The sequence below is a fragment of the Odontesthes bonariensis genome, chromosome 11 (assembly GCF_027942865.1).
Source record: "Odontesthes bonariensis isolate fOdoBon6 chromosome 11, fOdoBon6.hap1, whole genome shotgun sequence".
Taxonomy (NCBI): domain Eukaryota; kingdom Metazoa; phylum Chordata; class Actinopteri; order Atheriniformes; family Atherinopsidae; genus Odontesthes; species Odontesthes bonariensis.
In genome coordinates, this window is record NC_134516.1 from 2,253,661 (window position 1) to 2,276,091 (window position 22,431).

The 22,431-nt window shown below is 39.0% G+C and overlaps 1 protein-coding gene across 1 annotated transcript; it reads right to left on the reverse strand.

Moving 5' to 3' along the window:
- Positions 1–1,492: 1,492 nt before the first annotated feature.
- Positions 1,493–21,356, reverse strand: cd247 (CD247 molecule). The gene is made up of 8 exons (XM_075477057.1): positions 20,911–21,356; positions 7,166–7,263; positions 6,663–6,707; positions 6,494–6,556; positions 2,938–2,973; positions 2,751–2,804; positions 2,631–2,666; positions 1,493–2,362 (listed from the first exon to the last, which is right to left on the reverse strand). The coding sequence occupies exons 1-8, from the start codon at positions 20,969–20,971 to the stop codon at positions 2,297–2,299; spliced, it is 459 nt and encodes a 152-aa protein (XP_075333172.1). The 5' UTR covers positions 20,972–21,356; the 3' UTR covers positions 1,493–2,296.
- Positions 21,357–22,431: the final 1,075 nt, after the last annotated feature.

Consider the following 22,431-nt stretch of genomic DNA (forward strand, 5'->3'; position numbering starts at 1 on the left):
AGTTATATCCAGTAATAACCAGTTATATCCAGTTATATCCAGTTATAACCAGTTATATCCAGTTATAACCAGTTATAACCATTTATATCCAGTAATAACCAGTTATATCCAGTAATAACCAGTTATAACCAGTAATATCCAGTTATATCCAGTAATAACCAGTTATATCCAGTAATAACCAGTTATAACCAGTTATAACCAGTTATATCCAGTAATAACCAGTTATATCCAGTTATATCCAGTAATAACCAGTTATAACCAGTTATATCCAGTTATAACCAGTTATATCCAGTAATAACCAGTTATAACCAGTTATATCGAGTTATATCCAGTAATAACCAGTTATAACCAGTTATATCCAGTAATAACCAGTTATATCCAGTTATATCCAGTTATAACCAGTTATATCCAGTTATAACCAGTTATAACCAGTTATATCCAGTAATAACCAGTTATATCCAGTTATAACCAGTTATATCCAGTTATATCCAGTAATAACCAGTTATAACCAGTTATATCCAGTAATAACCAGTTATATCCAGTTATATCCAGTTATAACCAGTTATATCCAGTAATAACCAGTTATAACCAGTTATATCCAGTTTTAACCATTTATATCCAATTATAACCAGTTATATACAGTTATAACCAGTTATATCCAGTTATATCCAGTTATAACCAGTTATATCCAGTAATAACCAGTTATAACCAGTTATATCCAGTAATAACCAGTTTTAACCATTTATATCCAATTATAACCAGTTATAACCATTTATATCCAGTTATAACCAGTTATATCCAGTTATAACCAGTTATAACCAGTTATATCTTGTTATAACCAGTTATATCCAGTTATATCCAGTTATAACCAGTTATATCCAGTTATATCCAGTTATATCCAGTTATAACCAGTTATATACAGTTATATCCATTTATAACCAGTTATAACCAGTTATATCCAGTTATATCCATTTATATCCATTTATAACCAGTTATATCCAGTTATATCCAGTTATATCCAGTTATAACCATTTATTAGCAGTTATATCCAGTTATATCCAGTTATATCCAGTTATATCCAGTTATAACCAGTTATATCCAGTAATAACCAGTTATAACCAGTTATATCCAGTTTTAACCATTTATATCCAATTATAACCAGTTATATACAGTTATAACCAGTTATATCCAGTTATATCCAGTTATAACCAGTTATATCCAGTAATAACCAGTTATAACCAGTTATATCCAGTAATAACCAGTTTTAACCATTTATATCCAATTATAACCAGTTATAACCATTTATATCCAGTTATAACCAGTTATATCCAGTTATAACCAGTTATAACCAGTTATATCTTGTTATAACCAGTTATATCCAGTTATATCCAGTTATAACCAGTTATATCCAGTTATATCCAGTTATATCCAGTTATAACCAGTTATATACAGTTATATCCATTTATAACCAGTTATAACCAGTTATATCCAGTTATATCCATTTATATCCATTTATAACCAGTTATATCCAGTTATATCCAGTTATATCCAGTTATAACCATTTATTAGCAGTTATATCCAGTTATATCCAGTTATATCCAGTTATGTCCAGTTATGATCCGACCAAAGTTGCTGTTCTCAGAAAAACATTAAATTTTCCATGAATATCAATTAGAATTAAAAGAAAACACACCAATTGAATAATTTAGTTGGACTTTGGCCTGCTGTTACGGTGTTTGTTGTCCCCCATTTCCTGTCCTCAGGCCCCAGCTGGTTCCTGGTTCTGGTTCTGGTTCTGATGGAGGTTTCTTCCTGGTTCTGGTTCTGATGGAGGTTTCTTCCTGTTAAAGGGAGTTTTTTTCTCCCCACAGTCGCCCCGTGCAGCCCAGGACGGGGGATTGGATCAGAGAGAAGTTTCTAAACTGTTTTTAATTGGCTCTGTATGAACTGAACTCATTTAGAATTGAATTGGATTCCAATGAATTGGATTGAATTGGACTGTATCTGTGGTACATTTGTTGGGATTTGGTGCTTTATGAATCAAACTGAACTGAATTAAATGAAATTCCATCGTTAGAAGGAACCTAAACGCTACATATGATGGGATCTTAGACATTTTGATGGAATTTGTCATTTATTTCTGGCCCGATGTCACACAACTAAACTAATTTTATCTAAAAATAAGCATTTTCTCACCAAACTTCTGAATTATTTTGAATTTTAAAAAGCTGCCAAATAGTTTTGAGTCTTTCATCATCTTCAACATGAACATCTGGAGACGTCTGGATGGCGTTTGTTAGCGAGCAGAAAGCTGCTGCATGTGGAGGGAGTCGTAGGTATCTCTGCTGGCTGGGCTCAGACCCTGAGGATGGGTTACAAATCAATCAATCAATCAACCAACCAATCAGTCAATCAACCAATCAGTCAGTCAATCAACCAATCAATCAATCAATCAATCAATCAATCAATCAATCAATCAAACAATCAATCAATCAATCAATCAACCAACCAATCAACACATCAGTCAATCAATCATGGATGTTTGCAGCCGTTTGTTTGAACTGTCAGAGCAAAACATTCCTGATGTGGAATCCTAAAAAGTGATCCCAGCTGGGATGGTTTAAACTCACCTGATAAACCGCATCGTGGTTCCTTCTGCCCCGATTCTACAGAACAAACAGAGACAATTCTCAGGTTAATGTCCACATGTCCATATGTATGAGACCATATGTAGATGTTTAAACACTCACCCCACTTTTTATAGGAAGCTCTTTATATTCTCCATCTGGACGTTTATGCAGTCCCTGAATTTAAAAAATACATATTCTAATGAGTAGCTCATTCATTAAACGTATGTATGTGTGTGGGAACAAGTTTCTGCTGGTGAGAACAGATAAAAGAATGAACAAAGGTGAAGAAGAACATCTCATCTGTTACCGTGTACGTTTCATCAACCGGCGGCCTGCTGCGGGCCTATCAGAGCAAACATAACGGACAAAGATGAGTCAGCAGAGCAGCTTAAAGGTGTTCCTCAGGGAACTGAAACTGTGGTTGGGTTTGGTTTACAAGGTAAGCTGTGTTTCAGTGTTCCAGCGAATCCTAAAACTCATCAGTAGGTGCGTTTATATGGACACGTTTAATCTGATTAAATGCACGTTTAAACTGATTACACGTGTAAAGAGATTAAATATGCGTCATGTAAACAGTCAAATAATCTCTTTAAATATAAACGGGTTAAATATTTAAACCGATTACAATAGGTGGTTTGGACCGTTCATATAATCCTATTGAAGGAGGAAACTCCCCATATATACAGGCGCACCTGGATAAACCGATTATTAGAACACGTTTCATGGCACTGCGCAAGTGTAAGGGCGCGCGAGATAAAGTTAATAAAGACTGTGTAGTTCTAGTTAAACGGCAGATAACGGAAGATATCGAAGTTAAAATGACGGCGACGGTGAAGAACAAAAATTGGTCGGGGGAGGAAACGGTGTTTTTATTTAAAACGTTGCAAGAGCAAAATATAATGTCAAAACTGGACAGGAGGAAGATGAGGAACTCGGAAATCTTTAATGATGTCCACACAGCCTTGAAAGAGGCAGGGTTTGACCGGTCCGTTGACCAGATTAAGTCAAGATGGAAGCCCTGAAGGCCGCCTACTCCAATGCCAAAAGGCAAAATGGTAAAAGCGGATCAAGCCCGGCCAATTTCGCGTACCAGACGGAAATGCACGACATACTGGGAGGCAGACCCCTTTCGGACGTCAGCCATGGTGTCGATGTCGGATTTGAGCAGGAGATAAATGTTACTAGTAAGTAGCCAAAGATCTTTTTTCCATGTGTGTAGCACCAGTATGTAGGCTATAACAGCCTGTCTGACCAAGAGTGGAAGTTAGCCTGTGTCACCACAACCCGCTACATGTTTTAAGTTGTCCATACAATTAATAAAATCAAACCCATTAAATCCAACTGTCCTACCTTAAATCGGTGTCTCGGTCACAGGAAAGCTCACAATTATGTCAAACTAATCCACTTGGTTTACAAAGATGAAGCAACTGCAGACGTGCTAGCATCCTGATCAACTGAACAGTTGTGTACAATCCTCTCAGTTTATCCGTTTCTTCGGCAGATGTCATTTTTAACGCGTATTATGTTTTGTAAAGAAGAGGCGTTGTGTAACATAATTTAAAATCAAACAGGGCATTAACATTAATGGCAGGCAGGCAGAGTCATACGTGGCTGCAGCATCAGCATCACAGTTCTAGTCGGGATTTTAAATGTTATTTTATTTTTTTAAAGAAAAAAAAACAGAGCACCTCATTTTTTCATGTAACACAAAGCAAAGAAACAGCTCAGACATACTGCAACATTTGTTAAAACATTGTCCTATCGGATTAAATTGCTGTAACATGTAAACTCGGAAGAAATTTAATCTCTTTATTTGTGGCTCATGTATACAGTTCGGTCAAATTCTAATAAACCGATTACATGTAATCTCTTTAAACGAAACGTGTCCATATAAACGCACCTAATGTTCCTAGGAAATCATCCCTTAAACTGGCCGGACGCCACATGATTTCCAAGGATTTCCAAGGATTTCCAAGGATTTCCAGACTGTAGACAGTTTTCAGTCAGAATAAAATCAGGAGGAATCTCAGCTGTTTGGTTTAAGGTGGTCATCAAACTCAGCCCAGGTGGTTTTAAGGCGGTATTTCTCACATCTAAATCAAACGTGTTTAACATCATCGTAAGTCTTTAGTCTTGTTTTATGTAGATGGTGTCGTTCAGTGACTCATTCTGCGTTTTTCAACGACCCTATATACTGTATATATATATATATATATATATATATATATATAATAAATAATATATATATATTATTTCCCATCATCCACCTATAGGTGGATGATGGGAAAATCTAGCTGCGCTCTTCCACATAGTGCCCCTGTAAGATCTGGAGTTGTTTGCAGAATCTTTAATCTGTGATTTCAAACAGTTTCTGAGCAGTTTAAGAAGCAACAAATGGATCTGTTCGGCTGTACCGTTAGCCACTTTAGCTGCCTGTTCACTCAGCGTAACCACAGCCCTTTTACAGACAGCCGTTCCGCTTCCTATTCGCCCCATTATAAAAATTTTGGCTGCAGTTCAGTTGATTTTCTCTGGGGGCGCTGGCGAGCGAGTTCAGAATGACCATTGGCCATAGGGCTGGCGCTAATAACTCAAAAAATGTCCCCGCTAGCGGCTGAAACCTGAAAATAATACTGTGATTTCTGCCAGAGGGATGTGGATTTATATCGAAAGTACAATAACCTGGGAGTTATATCTTTCTGTTTTCTTACAGGTCTGGCATTTGCGAGTCAGTATCCGCTAGCATCTAGCTAACGGAATCTGAAGAACGCACGGCAGATTACGACCGGCTGCTTTACGGCACTCGTCCACTGTGCCAGAGTGCTAACCTGGTGCCGCTAACAACAACCAAAGCTAAACCAGAGGCTAGTCAGAGAGTATGTAAAAGGGCTGTGCTGAAATCTGTAACTATTTGAGCTAACACCTCTCTGCTAGCTCAGCGCTAGGACTGACCATGCCGTAAAGTGATGCCACATGCGTGACGTCACTCGGGATGCAATACTGACAATAAATGTGTATTTTAAACAAATCTAGTGAGTCTAAAAAAATCAAACCAAGTGCCGTTTGAAAGGATAATTTATCCTGCCTTTAGGAAAATTAAAATGAAAAAATGTAAAAAATTATATCCAAAGCAATGGCTGCATCTAAGGTGGATTTCATAGTACCACCACAGAGTTCTGCCTGCTCTGCACTGCTTCGTTGGCGCCCCCTAGAGTGCAGTACCACCCGGAAATAGCCGCCAGTTTTCCCTCTCCTCATAATAGAGACTCTCTGGCGTAACTAAGAATCCGTTCGGTTGTACCGTTAGCCACTTTAGCTGCCTGTTCACTCAGCGTAACTAAGAATCCGTTCATAGGTGTGACTCCAACGTAACACAGACTTCCGAAGGTTGAACTCGTGTCCTTTTAGTGTTGGAACAGCTTCGACTCTCAGCTCCAGTGGCACCGGTTCAGCGAACCGACCCAAACAGATGTTTTACAGCGTAGCGCTGAGGTGCTGCCAGGGAAACGTACAGTTGTTGGTCACAAAGTATATGAAATCATTAAGTCTGGCCCTTAATGGTGGACTCGCCGGGTTTATGAAAGGAGGAAAAAACAGAGCTCGTTGTGGGGGAGGGTACGACCAAATGGCGGTTTTATGCCGATTATCGTGTTTCCGTTGTCGTAATTCGTAATTCCAAACTAAACTAAAACTCTTCTCATCTTTGAGCTCTACACAGAAACATTTGGATTTGCTAATCTAGCCACATAAATACCGAGTTGGTTTTTAGCCCAACAGACGACATAACGGCCCCTGGTTCCAACCATCAATCGGCCATGACTCCAGAAAGGGAGCTTCCTGAAATATGACCACAGCAGACTTACTTTTCCTCTCCCAGAGTCCGTCATCAGTTCATCATAAGTGCTGGCGCCCTGACCCCTCAGATCCTAAAAGAAAAGAAAACTCCTGATTAACAGTTCCTGTGTGAAACTCTACAAACCAAAGGCAGCAGACATGGCGCGGCTCAGTTTGTGGTGTTTGCTTGGGACTCACAGAGTAGGGGTTCTCCTCCATCACCGCTGCTTTGGTTTTAAAGAACTACAAAAAAAAACACATTCAGAGAAGACATTAGGGCTCAAAATGATGTTAGGGTTAGACCAACAGGGTTAACAAGTCTCTGAGCAGGACCATTAAGTCCAGAAGATCTCCGGTTAGACCAACACCTGCGTCGGTCATCGGTCCCAAAAGCAAAACTAGCTCGCCCTGAGTCTAACCCACAAGGTTTAAAAAGAAGAAATCAGGGTAAGTCCGGAGCAACGACTTAAAAACCCAAGCTAAGATGAGCAAATCCACAGTCAGAGTCAAGACTTTAACAAAAGTGTTAGCTTAAGAGATGTTTATCTCTTTTCAGATCATCAACTTATTAAGTTATTGTTGAATCATCTCAGCTTGAAATCCTGTTGGATCAACCAAACAAGGCTGAGGTCTACAGAGAGTCAGAGGATGTCCTTCCTCCGTTTAACGGGAAACAAAGAGCAGCGTTGGTGCCGACCGACCTTCTCCTTGATGAACATGCCGGTGATGATGAGGCCGTACAGCCCGAGGAAGCCGTCCAAGATGTAGCACAGCTGGGGGTCGTACATGTGCAACGCCTCTGTGGGGGGGCAGAGAACACAGCAAACAGTCAGACCGGATCTGTTCATGACTTTCTTACCGCACGTGTGTGCACGTGTGTGCATGTGTGTGCACGTGTGTGCAGGTGTGTGCATGTGTGTGCACGTGTGCGCATGTGTGTGCACGTGTGCGCACGTGTGTGCATGTGTGTGCATGTGTGTGCACACGTGTGCACGTGTGTGCACACGTGTGCACGTGCGCGCATGTGTGTGCACGTGTGTGCATGTGTGTGCACGTGTGTGCACCAGCTTGGTGGTTTCCTCAGCTGCTGCGGCTCATTAACTGACAGGTGTCGGTGTGTCGGTGTGGTTGAGCGTGGGCGTGTGTGTTAAAGCTGAAAGATGCAGCAGACGAGTCGCTTCTCATCTCATAAATAAAGTAAACATTCAGTAAGCATTGAAACAGGTCAGAGCTCATCTCCTTCTTTAACTTCGTTTCGCTCACAGAGACGAAAGAGTTTAGAAACACAACAATTATATCACCGAAAAGTGCTGGAAACACGTAAAACACACCAACCAGCTGCCTTTGAGTTTAACAAAAGCTCCACCAGCAAGTTCTGAGTCAATACCAGCGAGTTCTGAGTCAATACCAGCGAGTTCTGAGTCAATACCAGCGAGTTCTGAGTCAATACCAGCAAGTTCTGAGTCAATACCAGCAAGTTCTGAGTCAATACCAGCGAGTTCTGAGTCAATACCAGCGAGTTCTGAGTCAATACCAGCGAGTTCTGAGTCAATACCAGCAAGTTCTGAGTCAATACCAGCGAGTTCTGAGTCAATACCAGCGAGTTCTGAGTCAATACCAGCGAGTTCTGAGTCAATACCAGCAAGTTCTGAGTCAATACCAGCGAGTTCTGAGTCAATACCAGCGAGTTCTGAGTCAATACCAGCGAGTTCTGAGTCAATACCAGCGAGTTCTGAGTCAATACCAGCGAGTTCTGAGTCAATACCAGCGAGTTCTGAGTCAATACCAGCGAGTTCTGAGTCAAAACCAGCGAGTTCTGAGTCAATACCAGCAAGTTCTGAGTCAATACCAGCAAGTTCTGAGTCAATACCAGCGAGTTCTGAGTCAATACCAGCGAGTTCTGAGTCAATACCAGCGAGTTCTGAGTCAATACCAGCAAGTTCTGAGTCAATACCAGCGAGTTCTGAGTCAATACCAGCGAGTTCTGAGTCAATACCAGCAAGTTCTGAGTCAATACAAGCGAGTTCTGAGTCAATACCAGCGAGTTCTGAGTCAATACCAGCAAGTTCTGAGTCAATACCAGCGAGTTCTGAGTCAATACCAGCGAGTTCTGAGTCAATACCAGCAAGTTCTGAGTCAATACCAGCAAGTTCTGACTTGCAGGTCAGAACTTGCTGGTATTGAGCCTGTAAGTTAAGACCATCAACGAGTCTTTACTAACGAGTCTTTACTAACGAGTCTTAACTAACGAGTCTTAACTAACGAGTCCCGACCTGTCAGCCTGTAAGTTAAGACCATCAACGAGTCTTTACTAACGAGTCTTAACTAACGAGTCCCGACCTGTCAGCCTGTAAGTTAAGACCATCAACGAGTCTTTACTAACGAGTCTTAACTAACGAGTCCCGACCTGTCAGCCTGTAAGTTAAGACCATCAACGAGTCTATACTAACGAGTCTTAACTAACGAGTCTTAACTAACACGTCTTAACTAACGAGTCTTAACTAATGAGTCTTTACTAACGAGTCTTAACTAACGAGTCTTAACTAACGAGTCTTTACTAACGAGTCTTAACTAACGAGTCTTAACTAACGAGTCCCGACCTGTCAGCCTGTAAGTTAAGACCATCAACGAGTCTTTACTAACGAGTCTTAACTAACGAGTCTTTACTAACGAGTCTTAACTAACGAGTCTTAACTAACGAGTCATACATCGAGTTGTTGGTCAGGAGTCAGAAACACGAGCTCAGCTGCTGAATTAAGACCAAACGGTCGGACAAAAACTCGCTTTGTGCTGTTCAAACTGAGCACAAAGTCGGATCCTTTTCTGAATATTTCACTTCAACGTAAAGAAAAGTTTCCATTAATCCTCCATCAGAAGGTTTAAACTCCTTTTTTCTTCTTCTGGAGGGAGATTTCAGGATTACTCAAACTCATAATATCCTGCTTTAAAATACGCTTTTCTTTGCTTTGTGCGACCAGATGAACGCCTTACAGCCGTTTTCCATCTCGTTACGACCTGCAGGCCGGTTGGTTCATAGTTTGTGGTTTAGAGACCTCCTCGTCTTCCTCGTCTTCCTCGTCTCATCACGAGTTTCCTGTGAATAGAAGCCTGATGTGGAATCTATCATCGTCGAACATCTGGTCCGATAAGAGCAAAGATGGACCTCATGTAAACACAACAGGAAGTCAGATAATCTGATGGTTTCACGCGTCTTCGATCGGCTCAGTTTCACAACCACGAGTATTCAGCTCACGGCTGCTTTTGGTCAGAATTTAATGTAGAATACAAGCGTTCATAGATCTGCTCTTTGTCTTTGTGCACATTCACAACTGAAAGCTCTGGTTGTATTACCAGCGTAATCAGTCCGAATCCGGCTGTTTGTACTCTGGGCTTCTCAGCATTTATCAATATAAAAATATAAAAATGATGCTCTCAGAGCAGTTTTTCAGCTCTGAATACATATGAACTTAACTTTAAACAGTTTAAAATACTTCTAAAAACTAACAGTGAGTCTCACCGAACATTCAAATGAATTAAATTAATTAAATAAAATGTCATTCTGAGTTAAAGGGTCATTACAAAGCTTTATGATATCTCCAACCCGAGCTCTTCATCCAGAAGAAACAGAAATATGTCAAATTAATTATTTAATTTAGGAAAACAACAACCTATTAAATCCATTCACTGTCAACGTTTGGAACAGAAATACTTTCATTGTAACATTTAAAGTGTTGCGGGTCAGCCATTAAAAAATATAAACAGTAATTTACACGCCTCTTTTTTTAATATCCTTTGAAATAAGCAAATCTTTAAAATATACACAGAGTAGTTAACGTGAGTTATTGTTGTGATGCTTGTAATTTAAATTTACGACACGTTTAACCGAAGACGAGCGGCCGGAAGAAGACGGAAACGTTTGAAAAGCTCCCGAAGCTTTGCGCTCAGTACAGGTCAGTGGGAAAACTTCACCAACTGAACCTTTAATGTGACCTTTTCATCTCTGAGAAGATTTGAAAATGTGTGTAAACAGGAATCTGTGTTCAACACATTTCATATGAAACATTCGACTCTATGCAGACGATGTAGGATTCAACAACTCTGGCCGGTGTTCTGGTTTCTGCTCCGGTTTCAAAGTAAACACGACAAAGTTCTGAGAGAACATGTAAAGATTTAATAAGCTTCATGACGGACTCGCACCCGGTTACTGTGTGAGAATCAGGTTTGCTGGTTTGTAAGTGAGTAAAATGGTGAAACTGCTCCTTTACGCAGATGATCGAGTGATTTTTCATCCGTGTGAGCTGGTTTCCAACAAGGTGTTCGTATAAAATCTAAAGCAAATAAAAGTAAAGCTAGGATTATTCCAACTAAGAAAGAGAGAAAATCCCTTAAAGTGTCAAATATTTGGATGATAAATTACAGACAACGCTGCAGATCATGCACTCAGCATAAAATCATATTTACAGATTTATTTGGAGGTTAATTACGTCAGTAAATAATAATATTGAGACCTTAACAGACCCTGAAATGGACTCAGTTTATTCATAGAGCAGAAAATCAATAAATGTCCAATTTAAGACAATTATCATCCAATTAACTTTAATCCAAACATAATTAATATCAATCAAATTAATCAAAATTAATCTGCCAATTAAAGATGTATATTTCTGATGAATAAATGAAAATGGGCAGAAAATATTTCAGTTGTTCAGGGTGTCTAGGATTGATAAATAATAATATTATTCATAAAAATACAGAGAAATGTAACTGTTTTTTTCATGGTTTTTATGTTTATTTAAGGTCATTTTTTATTGATTGAAAAATGAGTTTAAACTGAAGTGAGTTTATAGAATAAAGTGATGAAGTTAATCGTAAGTACAAAAACCTTAATGTCATGTCAAATGTGACATTTGGAAAAGTTTTGCATTGAAAACAAACTTAATAAAAGGCTTTACTTTCAGTATTTCACACATTATTCCGACGCTCTTCTTTTCTTAAAGGTTAGAAATATGTTGCTTTGCATTTAATCACATTATTCAGTATCAATCTGAGCTTCATTTTAGGTTTATTCAAACTATTTGGGCTTCGGAGGAACCAATAAATAGAATTACACATATCATCGAGCAGCATGAGGCTCTTTTTGAAGAGAAATTATTTCCAGATCGGCCCGATGTGCACGTACGTGCACGCCAGGTTAAATCTGCTGCGTTTGCTTTTTCTAAAGAGGGAAAAGCCAAATAAAGCACCTTTATTTCTCAGTTATGAGGTACAGAGGAGGATGAGTTTCCACTGAAACTGCATCAAAACTAAATGAGAAGCTGTGAGCTGTAAACACTCACCGACTCATCACGATGAGCTGGTTTCCCGTCAATAAGCTGATCGATAGGACGAAGTCATGAGACGAGTTTACATTAATGCAACGTTTACTGTAAAGTGAAGAGCAGCGAGGTGGAAACAGTGAACTGTGACGTCACTGTTTCATGTGTGATGCCACAGAGACTTTACTTTAACTAACGAGTGTTTCTGTTTCTTCGTTGGGTGGAAACAGAAGAGAGAAGGCTTCATTAAAGCGCTTAATTTAACACCTGTTGGCTTCCTGAGTGAAAGTGCAGACACATTAGCAGATATGATGTCTTTAATGTGCTTTATCTGCCAACATGATTCTCTGAAAGGCTCAGTCTCAGCTCTGTTCCTCTGAGCCCAGCGCTGGCATGCTTGACGTTTGACCACCAATAAACACTTTATTTAACCTGGTAGCACCCACAGTTGCAGATATGCAACAAGCTTTTTATTTATTTACATTATATTTACATTATATTTTTATTTACATTACATTATTTGATTTTTTTAAATTTACATACATTATTTACATTCATTTGTAATATTTTTTTACATTACATTTGATGTGCCGACAATCATTTTCTTGGCTCAGTGAGTTACACTCTGCTTTGTGGTGGTCTGTTCTAGTTCCTTCTGCTCTCGTTTGGTGTGCTCTGCTTTGTCCACCTTTCACAGCGCTAATGGGAGCTCAGGTCTCCAAATTGTATGATTACAAAATTAATCAGGAAAGCCCACAGCTGCATATATGCAACATTGCCTAAAATGATCAAAAATAGCACAGTTCCAAAAATTCCAAAACATTGATTTATTCCCACCCAAAAAGATGCAAGAAGAGCCTAAATGATTTTTTTCAATGAGTATTCATATGCTTGGGTGCTACAAGGTTAACTTGAGATTCCTCCGGCTTGTTCTTGAGCTGCCATTGAAAGAATCGATCTAACAATTTGGTGCCGTGACCCGGATGGCAGATTCTGAGGACGGTCCGAGGGAGGACAGCTGGAGGTGATCGAAGGGGACGCTTTTTTCAGACAATTCGAGGGGTCCGAACATAAGGTGAGCAGAAAACCTCTTGTATGAATATATGTGAAATTTCTGCACATTGGTCATGCTAAATTAAGTTGTCTGAATTAAGATGTCCTCTGATCATTAAAAATCCAAGTATGAATTTACTGTCTGTTGGTCACATTGAATGCTGATACGTAAAGTATAAAACACATAGTCTCACATTCAGGGAAAGTAAATAAGTGTCCAGATAATTTAATTCGAACAAATAAAAGACAAAATAAATTCATTTTATAAATGATTATCCCATGGGGGGAATTGTCTTCTAAATTCAGAGGTTTCCGTGCGCGAGAGCTCCGCGGGACGAAGGGTCTGTAAGTCCATATGTGGTGGGTTGGCCAAGTTTTCGGCATGAGGACACAGGGAAAGGTTTGTTATTTTTCACACCCCCACGAGGAAAGGGGTGTGGCTTGATGTTTTGTGTCAAACTTTGGCTTTGAAGCTGGACCAACATTTGAAAAAGGATCCTAATCGGGTCCGTTTTGTTCGGCCACGAGCTAACGACTAACTCGACGTTCGAAATCTTTTCTTTGCTTTTGAGCTGAAACACTTCAGTCTTGAGAGCACAATTTAACAATTTAACAATTTAACAACCGTCCTGGTGTGAGTTGGACCCAAAAGAGGCTCAGATGTTTAGTTATCCCCAAAAATAGACCCGGTGCACACTTTTAGTGCCCTATTTATTTGGGTCACTTCACAAAAACACTTAAATGAGACTGTTACATAAAGAAAAAACAAGTACGAGTAATTATTTCCTGGATATTTACACCATAACATAAAGTGTTAAATAAACGGTTAGAGTAGAAGAACCAGCCGAACTCACATGAGCAAAAACAAAACCAAACGCTTTGTGTTGCATTTTCACAACAGAATCAGACGTTTAACTGAGGAAAAACAAAGGAAACCTTTAAGAATTAAACAAAACCGTCTTCAAACGTGTTTTGGAAAGTCGAGGAGGAGCACCACAGGGTTCCATCCTTGGCCCACTTCCTCTTCGAGACGTTCAGCTACGTCTCTGATTTTACCTCCTGTGAACTTCGATGTAAAAAGCCTCAAACTTCTGTTAAAAGATATATTATTTCTTATTGATCAGAAAATCAGAGTCTCACCTAAAATATCACATTTATGATTTAGTCTAAAGCTTATTTTGACGCATTTTACATCCTATTTTGCTTTCATTTTACTCAAACAGTTAATAAAGTCCTGATCAGCAGTCCTGCAGCTTCCTGAAGCTCCCTCAGAGTTTCTCTTTGGACATTTTCTGCTTCTTCCCTCATCTTCAGTCCAACCCCTATACCTGAGCATCTTCAGAGGAATGTGTTTTTTCTCTGTTCAGCCACTTAACTCTGAGCTGTGAACCATTCAGGCAGGAAAAAGGCTCCTAACTCAAGGGATGAACCAGTGTTGTGTCCAACTTAGCAAAGAAGCCGTTTTAAACTGGATCTTTAGGCACTTTGTTCCCAGCAGCCCGTCACACATTCATCTCCAGTGAAAGTGAAAAACAGGACTTTATATCACCAAACAGGAATAAAATTCCCTCAGATTTGGAGTCTTTGGAGTTTTTTTTACATTTGTATGATTGTGACAGCCATATTAAGTATTTTATGTGGTTTTTGAAGCATTTTGGTCATGAGATACCTCTTATTTCTTTATATTTTGCATCCAAGCAGCTTAAGTGATCTTCAGCAATAGTTTCAACACTTTCTGAAGGTTTTTCATTGTTTTTATTTGGACATTTTCTGCTTTTTTCATCATTTGTTCCCATTTCTTTAGCTGCATCTGTGAAAAACAGCTTCATAGTTTCAACTTTTTTCTACATTTACGTTAAAACTGCTTTCAGGTACCAAAAGATTCAAATTAATATAAGAAATTCAGTTTAAAAAAATCCTAATCCCAAAATAATGAACGTTATCACGTCTAAAAGTAGAAAAGTAGGAAAAAAAACAGACAATAATAAGAATTATATGTTAAACAACATCAAGAAAAAGTAAATAAGATTCAATTTAAAGCTTAAAAAAGGAATATAAGATATAATCTAATGACTAATTATGGAACAATTAATATAAATGAAATGATTAAACTGTTTTATGCCACCAGAAATGAATAATCTAGAAGCTCTTTGTGGGTTTTAGACTGGAATTAAGATTTGTTCCCATTTCTTTAGCTGCATGTGTGAAAAACAGCAAAGATAACACAGTGTGACAGACAGAAAACAGGATTTCTGCAGCAACAAGGTGATTCCCAAAGAGCTGTTAGCTGAAAACTTGGCATATCTCAGCATTACTGAAGCAGTGTGGGATCATGTTGGCAGAGAACGGAACAAAAGGCAGCCCACATCCAAAGAAGAGCTTTGGGATGTCCTTCAAGAAGCCCGGAGAACTATTCCTGAAGACTCCTTAAAGAAAGGACAGAAAGCTCGTCTGAGAGGGTTCAGGCTGTGCTGGAGGAGAAAGCAGCTCAGAGCAGATATTCACTGTAAAGCTGCTGTTTTTATAAACTTATACCTTTAAATATGATCTATTATTAATTAATTAATAAATCATGTTCCTTATTTAATGAAATATATGAAGAAATGAGGGCTGGCTCAAAGCGATTTCAAGGCGAATAAAGTTTTATTCTTTGACTTGTAAAGACGTCGACACCCTGCTGATGTGAAAGGTTTCACATCTGGATAAAGAAGCAGCAGCTTCTTCCTCTTCTTTAAGTGATGAACTGACGGAAACACTTTATCTGATGGTCAAACAAGACGTTTCACTGCTGATATCAACATGAGATCTGGTCTTAAACTGTGGCTTCAGTCGGCAGTTTGCCCCCCTGTTGAACATCTGAAACTCTGGATCCAGGACGCCCCAGGACGCCCCAGGACGCCCCAGGACGCCCCAGGACGCCCCAGGACGCCCCAGGACGCCCCAGGACGCCTGCAGCACATTTCTGCTTCTGCTCGGAGCTTTCACACCACATTACCCGCTCCATCTTTCATCAAACATGGCCGCCGCGCTGAGCAGGAACCTTTCTGCTCACATATCAGCACATCTCTGTCTGAAGAAGACACTCAGAAAACCACAGAGCAGCTTCCTGAAATGGGGGTTTCACTCGTTGTGGTCAATTAGCCTTCAGAGCTGCTGCTGCTGCAGAAAACTGAAGCTCACCAAGCTAAAACAGCCAAAGCTGAGCATTAAGCGTTAAAATCAGATACAAGTATCTGAAGAAAACATCAATTTTGACTTATTTAACAGAGCATATTCTTAAAAAACACCTTAAATTGAACTTATTCTAATTCTGCTGACGACATCCAGACGTAACAATCCTTTAAAAAATCCCTCATTCAAGGCTGGACCGTCGACTGATTCCAAACATCTGCATTAAAGGCTGTAAAAGCTGGATTTCTGGTTGGTTTCAGGGCGTCTGCAGACACGTCTCAGGCATAAATCTGATTAAAAGGCTTTTCTGTGGGAATCAGCAGCATTTTCCTGTTGGACATTCATGTGTTTACGGCGTTATCCCATCGATACGACCGACTCGAAACATCTCACCTCACTCTGGAACATTATTTATAAAAACTGTGTGTTATTATTCATGCTTCTGTGCGTCCGAATCTCTGTAATTTAAGATAAAAAGCCTGATGGGAAGCACCTTTCTTTTTAATATTTGTGAACCAACTGAAGCTTTTAAATTGCACATATTTCGGATCTCAGTTTGAATTCAACGCAGATACAATAATGGAGACATTATGATCAATTTTTTCTGCTGAGTAAGGCCTTTATTGAGCTCGCAGACGCCCCTTATTGGGGTTAAAAACCCGCCTCTAACATGCTTCATCATGAAGTTTATACGGACGAGCTGCTAAATGCACAAAGAGAAAATATAAAAAAAATCTCATTTTTAATTATAAATTTTTAATATACTTTTTTATTAATTTTTCAAATAGATTTTTTAATATATTTTATATTTTAATAATTCAATATAATTTTTTACATTTATTTTAATATATGGGCCTAAAAAACGCTGTTCAAACAACTAAAGTCCAGATCAAACTTTTATCTTACACGACATGTTTGCTGCTGCCGTTTGTCTTTGGTTAAATACTTTATTCAGTTGCTTTGGTTTTGATTTATATATTTATTATACCATATATATTATATGGAAAAATATCCACGTCAGCCTCGAAGCCAACTGGTCACTCGATGGTCTGCGACCTTCGTTGGTTCTAAGAAAAGCTCCAAACTTTGGCCGGTTTCTTCTGCACCGGAGCTTCAGCTTCGATGCTCTACGCTGGCGTTCAAAGCTTCTCTTTGTGATTGGTTGATTGGTTGGATAATTAGTCCCCAGTCTGAGCAACTTTTTATGGATCAGTTACTGTACTAAAGAGTGTTCTGTCGGGCCGGCCTGGTCATGAGCCCATTATAAACGCCTGAAACTCATCAAATTCAGGTGAAAAATGATTTTAAAACTGCCATAAAAAACCAGCCACACATAGTAGCCGAATGAAAATTACACCGCTGGCTTCTGCCGTCTCTTGGGGCGCTAACGGTTTAAGAATTATTCGGATCCGACTTTTACTTTTCGAACAGCGACCGTTTGTTCGAGACAGTCGAGTGCAGTCAAAATTATAGTGTAATTTTAAGAAGCCAAAGTGAGCGTACATGTCAGAGACACAGAGCAGCCGCACCTGCTCCTGTTACCGGGGCAACAGGCCGCACCTGCTCCTGTTACCAGGGCAACGCCTTGTTAGCCTGCTCTGACTGCTTATGAGGGCAGAGCCAAGATGGATGCCCTGTTATAACAGCTTCATCTTATAAATCTGATCTGCTTTTATCCTTTAAACTGATAGTGAGGGTAAGTTTGAAAATACCCACAATGCAATGGGAAAATGCATTGAAAAGCACTTACCGAGGCCATTTTGAAAATGCCATTAAAGCTGTATGGCCTTTTTGGCCAACTACCCTATTTTAGAGGCCTTATAACTCAGCCATACAGCATCGCACAGACCTCATTCAAAGTTTCTATGTGAGAGGAGACTCTCAGCTTTAATTGAACCAAAGGGTTTGTTGATACATTATACAGCTTTGACACAACGGCAGTTTACGTTTTAGGAAGACGACATCTCAGCTGTTTCTCACTAAATTCGATACTGCACCAATTCCTCGAACATGATCGTTCGTAGGTATTTTTGTCCTCTTTCACACAGTCACACTCATTGAGCTCTGCCACACATAATTATCAAAAATCGCCTCTGAGCGCAGAGAATCGGCCCATTATAAACGCCTCAAATGATAATATCAATGTGAAAAAATCATTTTAAAACTGCCATAAAGAACGAGCCACACATAGCAGCCGAATGGAAAAACAACGTTGGGCACAGTAGTGCTGTAGGGCTAACATTAAGGGAGGAGAGCGCGCCCCCCGAGCCCCGTGAAAATGCCGGTTGGAGCCGTGTCCGGTGGATCTGTGGCTGGTTTTAGGCGGCGGTACCCGGCCCGAGTCAACACCGCCATCGAAGGTTTGATTGGGACCATGTTTGGGCCGAACGTTTGAAGCCGTGACGTTTGGTTGATTCGAAGCCACGCTTTGATCGTCTACGCCGGTGTTTCACACTGGAAATTTAACTGATTAAAAGTACTTGAATGCAAACTCAAGGTTGTTTAAACTCTCATGAATACTGGTTAGGTTTCCACTGGTATTTTGTTTATATTTGGATTTTACTGTAAAAACTTACATGAAATAAAGACTTTTTTTCTTTTTATGGTTTAAATTGGTATTCAATAGTAACGGGCTTGGATTGGATCTTTGAATAGAATAGAAAAATACTTTATTCATCTGCCAATGGGGGAAATTCAAATTAGTCAAGTAGCTAAAAAAATTATTAATATTTACAATGATTGTATATTAACAACAATGATATTAATACTAATTCTAATAAAAATACTACTACTAACTAATAATAATAAATGACTAAATAAATAAAATTTAAAATTTAAAAAGTAAAAATAAAAAAAGTTTTTTTTTATTTAGGTGTTTTTATTAGGATTTGGAGCTACAAAAATAAAACTGAATTTCACTCCAAACCATGGCTGCTTAAAAGTGGAATTTAATGTTTTACCACAGCTCATACAGTGTTACACATTATTAACATTTATTAACACTGTTTTAGGAGATCAAGTAATTTTTTTAGGAATTCATTGCTTCTAAACTTGAAAACTGGTTTTGCGTGTTTAACCCTCCTGTTGTCCTGCGGGTCCAAAGTGAGCCACCACCATGTTTAGCTGTAGAAAAAACACCTTAAACTATCTTTTTCCAACTTGAAATGTTATGACTTTTCCTAAAGGGACCCCATCATTAGAAAAAGTCAGACTTTATTTTTGTTTATGTTTCCATGTGGGCTGTACACCACTAGGGTACAAAGATGGTCTTATGGGTCATTTTTGACCCGTGAATTATAAAAACATTTAAACACCAGTAAAAAGTTCACGGTTTTTTTCCCTTTCAATATAATTAATTCAGAAGTAATTACTTCACATTTATATAATAGCAATAATAAACCTTTATTATGTAAAAGAAAACTGAGAAAACAAGAAAACTGTTGGCCCAACTGACAAAAAAAAGTGTAATCCTGAAAACTGGTGATTGTCTTTTTGTATTGTGTAACAAAAAATACATGATAACAAATGTATTGAATTGAGTTGAATAGATCAATAACAGGTGGTTTCATCATAAAAAAATAGATTTTGGATTTAAGATTCAATTGAGTTGCTTTATTTTGGGGCTTTGGTAGGGCGGCTCATTTCTGACCCGTAGGACAAAGGGAGTAAACACAATGTTAAGAGGGTTAAACACAAGCGTTAAAAATGTTTTTTTAACGCTCTAGATTTTAAAATGTGACGTATTTAAGAACAGCTGTAAACTGGTTTAAACTGATTTTTTGTTGGTTTAAATGTCAACAGCTGTTGTCGGTTCTGTTTAGTCATTTATAATTTTGTCAGCTACTTTAATCTCTTTAATTTGACTTTTTTGATTGAACTATTTGTTTATTTGTAAAACAGTCCCTTTCAGCTCAGAACTACGGGTTAACTTTCGGATGGATTAACGCTTTATAACATAATAAACTTTGTTTTCTCTTAAAGTTTAAACCCTTTTTAAAAAATAACTGATTGAGTCACAACTCAATAACTGAATTATTCAGTACTGAACAAGATGGAGAGAACGTACGATGTAACATAGTTTAAAATGTTTGTTTTTCTGTTACAGCAACAAAATATAAGATAAAAGAAATAGTAGTATTTAATATTATTTGTAGAAACAAAAAGGAACTTGCTTATCAACAAAAAACTGAGAGATGTTGATGCTACTCCACATTTATGAGTCAACATGCTAATAATTTACAAGCTAACGTGCTAACTTAGAAAGCACCTGTCACAGCTAGCACGTTAGCTAACAAAATCACCAGCATCGTGACTCAGATGGAGACGGAAATGAATATAAAAACTATAAAGTGTTGAAAGCCTACTCTGTGTTCAGTTCTAACCTCAAACATGGCTACCACAAGCTCTCAATCTTCTCTGTTGGAAGTCTGAAGTTTCCTTCTGCTAAAGTTTCTCCAGACAAGAGGAAAATTCTGTGGAAACACCGAGTAACTGAACTGGCTTTTTTTTAAACTGTGATTTTCATTATCACACATTTATAACACATTTATCTTTTTTTTTAAAAAGTGATTTTCAGGGTTAAAAAGGTGGAGAAGAAACGTTCAAACATGTTCTGTAGCTCATGAAAGTCTCAACTGACAGAATAATCTCAATAAATGCTCTTAGTCTGCAGTTTGTTTGCTGTTCTTGAGTATGAAACGACAGTTTTTATGATTTTAATCTAGAATCGGCGTCAGAATAAAAAATATTCTGTTTAAGACGATAAATTCACCTTCTTTGTTTTTTAGAAAACTGCTCTAACTGTCATTTTAAGGAAGCTGTGAGGGTGTCAGCGTAGCTGTGAAGCCCCCGTTTGCAGGATTTCTTGGTGTAAACATCTGAACTGGAGTGGTGTGGCGGGTCTTTACCTGCCGAGGGAAGCGTGGAGGCGAGGACCAGCAGGCCGGACACCCACATCTGGAGCTCCATCCCAAACCAGTTTCCCAACAAGACGAGGTTTCTTCACGATGTTCGAGCAGCGAAGTGACTGCAGTGAAGCTGCGTCTTCCTCTGAAGCCTCGAAGTAGAACAGGAAGTGGTGAGATGCTAACGGGTGACATACAGCGACACACTTTAAACAAAGTGTCTCCCACACATGAACATTTTCTGAGCACACGGAAAAACAAATGCAGCCACCAGCCTCTGTTTACTTGACTGCTTAGACTTCCAACTTCCAACAAATCTTAAAAATCTCCATCTGAACCTACCTTTTGTTATATATCTGCAACATGCATGGATATTAAATAAGAAGCTCATAACTGAGTATTAGCCATCCCATTGTTCCACACATTAAGATAAATCAACAACACTCTTTCTGTAAAATCTTTGCTTTGAGTTGAATTTAAGGACTGATCAACAATAATTAGAAACTAGAAAATTTCTGAAGAAATTTTGATGGGTGCCAATCTACTGCCAGCCCTATAAAAAAAATGTTTAGTTCAGTTAAAGCTGAGAGTCTCCTGTCACATAAACTTTGAATGAGGTCTCTGTGATGTCGTATGGCTGAGTTACGAGGCCTCCAAAACAGGGCATTTTTTGTTCGTTAAGTGCTTTTTAATCGATTTTCCCATTGAATTTTGCATCTCTGCGAGTCCCAAAATGGAGAAGACATGTGTGCTGTAGACAGCTATGCCATTTTTATCAAGGTCCTGTTGAAAATACAGCTTTAATGGCATTTTCAAAATGCATTTTGGGGCTCGTTAAGTGCTTTTCAATCGATTTTCCCTGGGGAGCGACGGTCGTGTGACCCCAAAGCTGAGCTCATCCCAGCCTTACAAACATATAAAAATCATGTAACCACTGTTTACGTAAGGAGCAGATGGCATGAAATCTATGTAGGGCTGCTAAGATTTAAGGCCTCAGTCTGCTTCTCCGTCCTGTCAAAGTTCTCCGTCGGGATGTCGGATACCCAAGGCAGTTCCCCTCCCGATCAGCAGGCGGCGCTACGTTAGACGACCCAATCTGGCGACGTCTATGGTGAAAGTGGTTGATTGGCTGTTCACCTTCCGGCTCCGTTCCTCCTCACAGTGAACGATGGCGACACACAGAGAAAGACTGTTGTTGGAGTTGGAGCTCGTTGATGTTGAAATGCAAATAATTCTGACCAAATGTTGACCGGCACACAGTAAACTCTTTTTAAAATGGCGGTGTTGTTGTTCTGAGAGGAAGGAGCTAAACCGGAAAAGTGATTCCGGAAATTATGTTGTTAGCCGACCAATCACAGCCCTTACGGTCTCCGTAAACGGCCATAAATCAGCCAATCCAACTTTCCGAGCCGGATCCGACTTCACGTGGGGTTCAGATTAAAAATCTGACTAGGAAATTCCAACATCCGTGTACAACTAGAAACGCATCATTAGCTGTAACACACTTAAGGCTTTACCATGGTC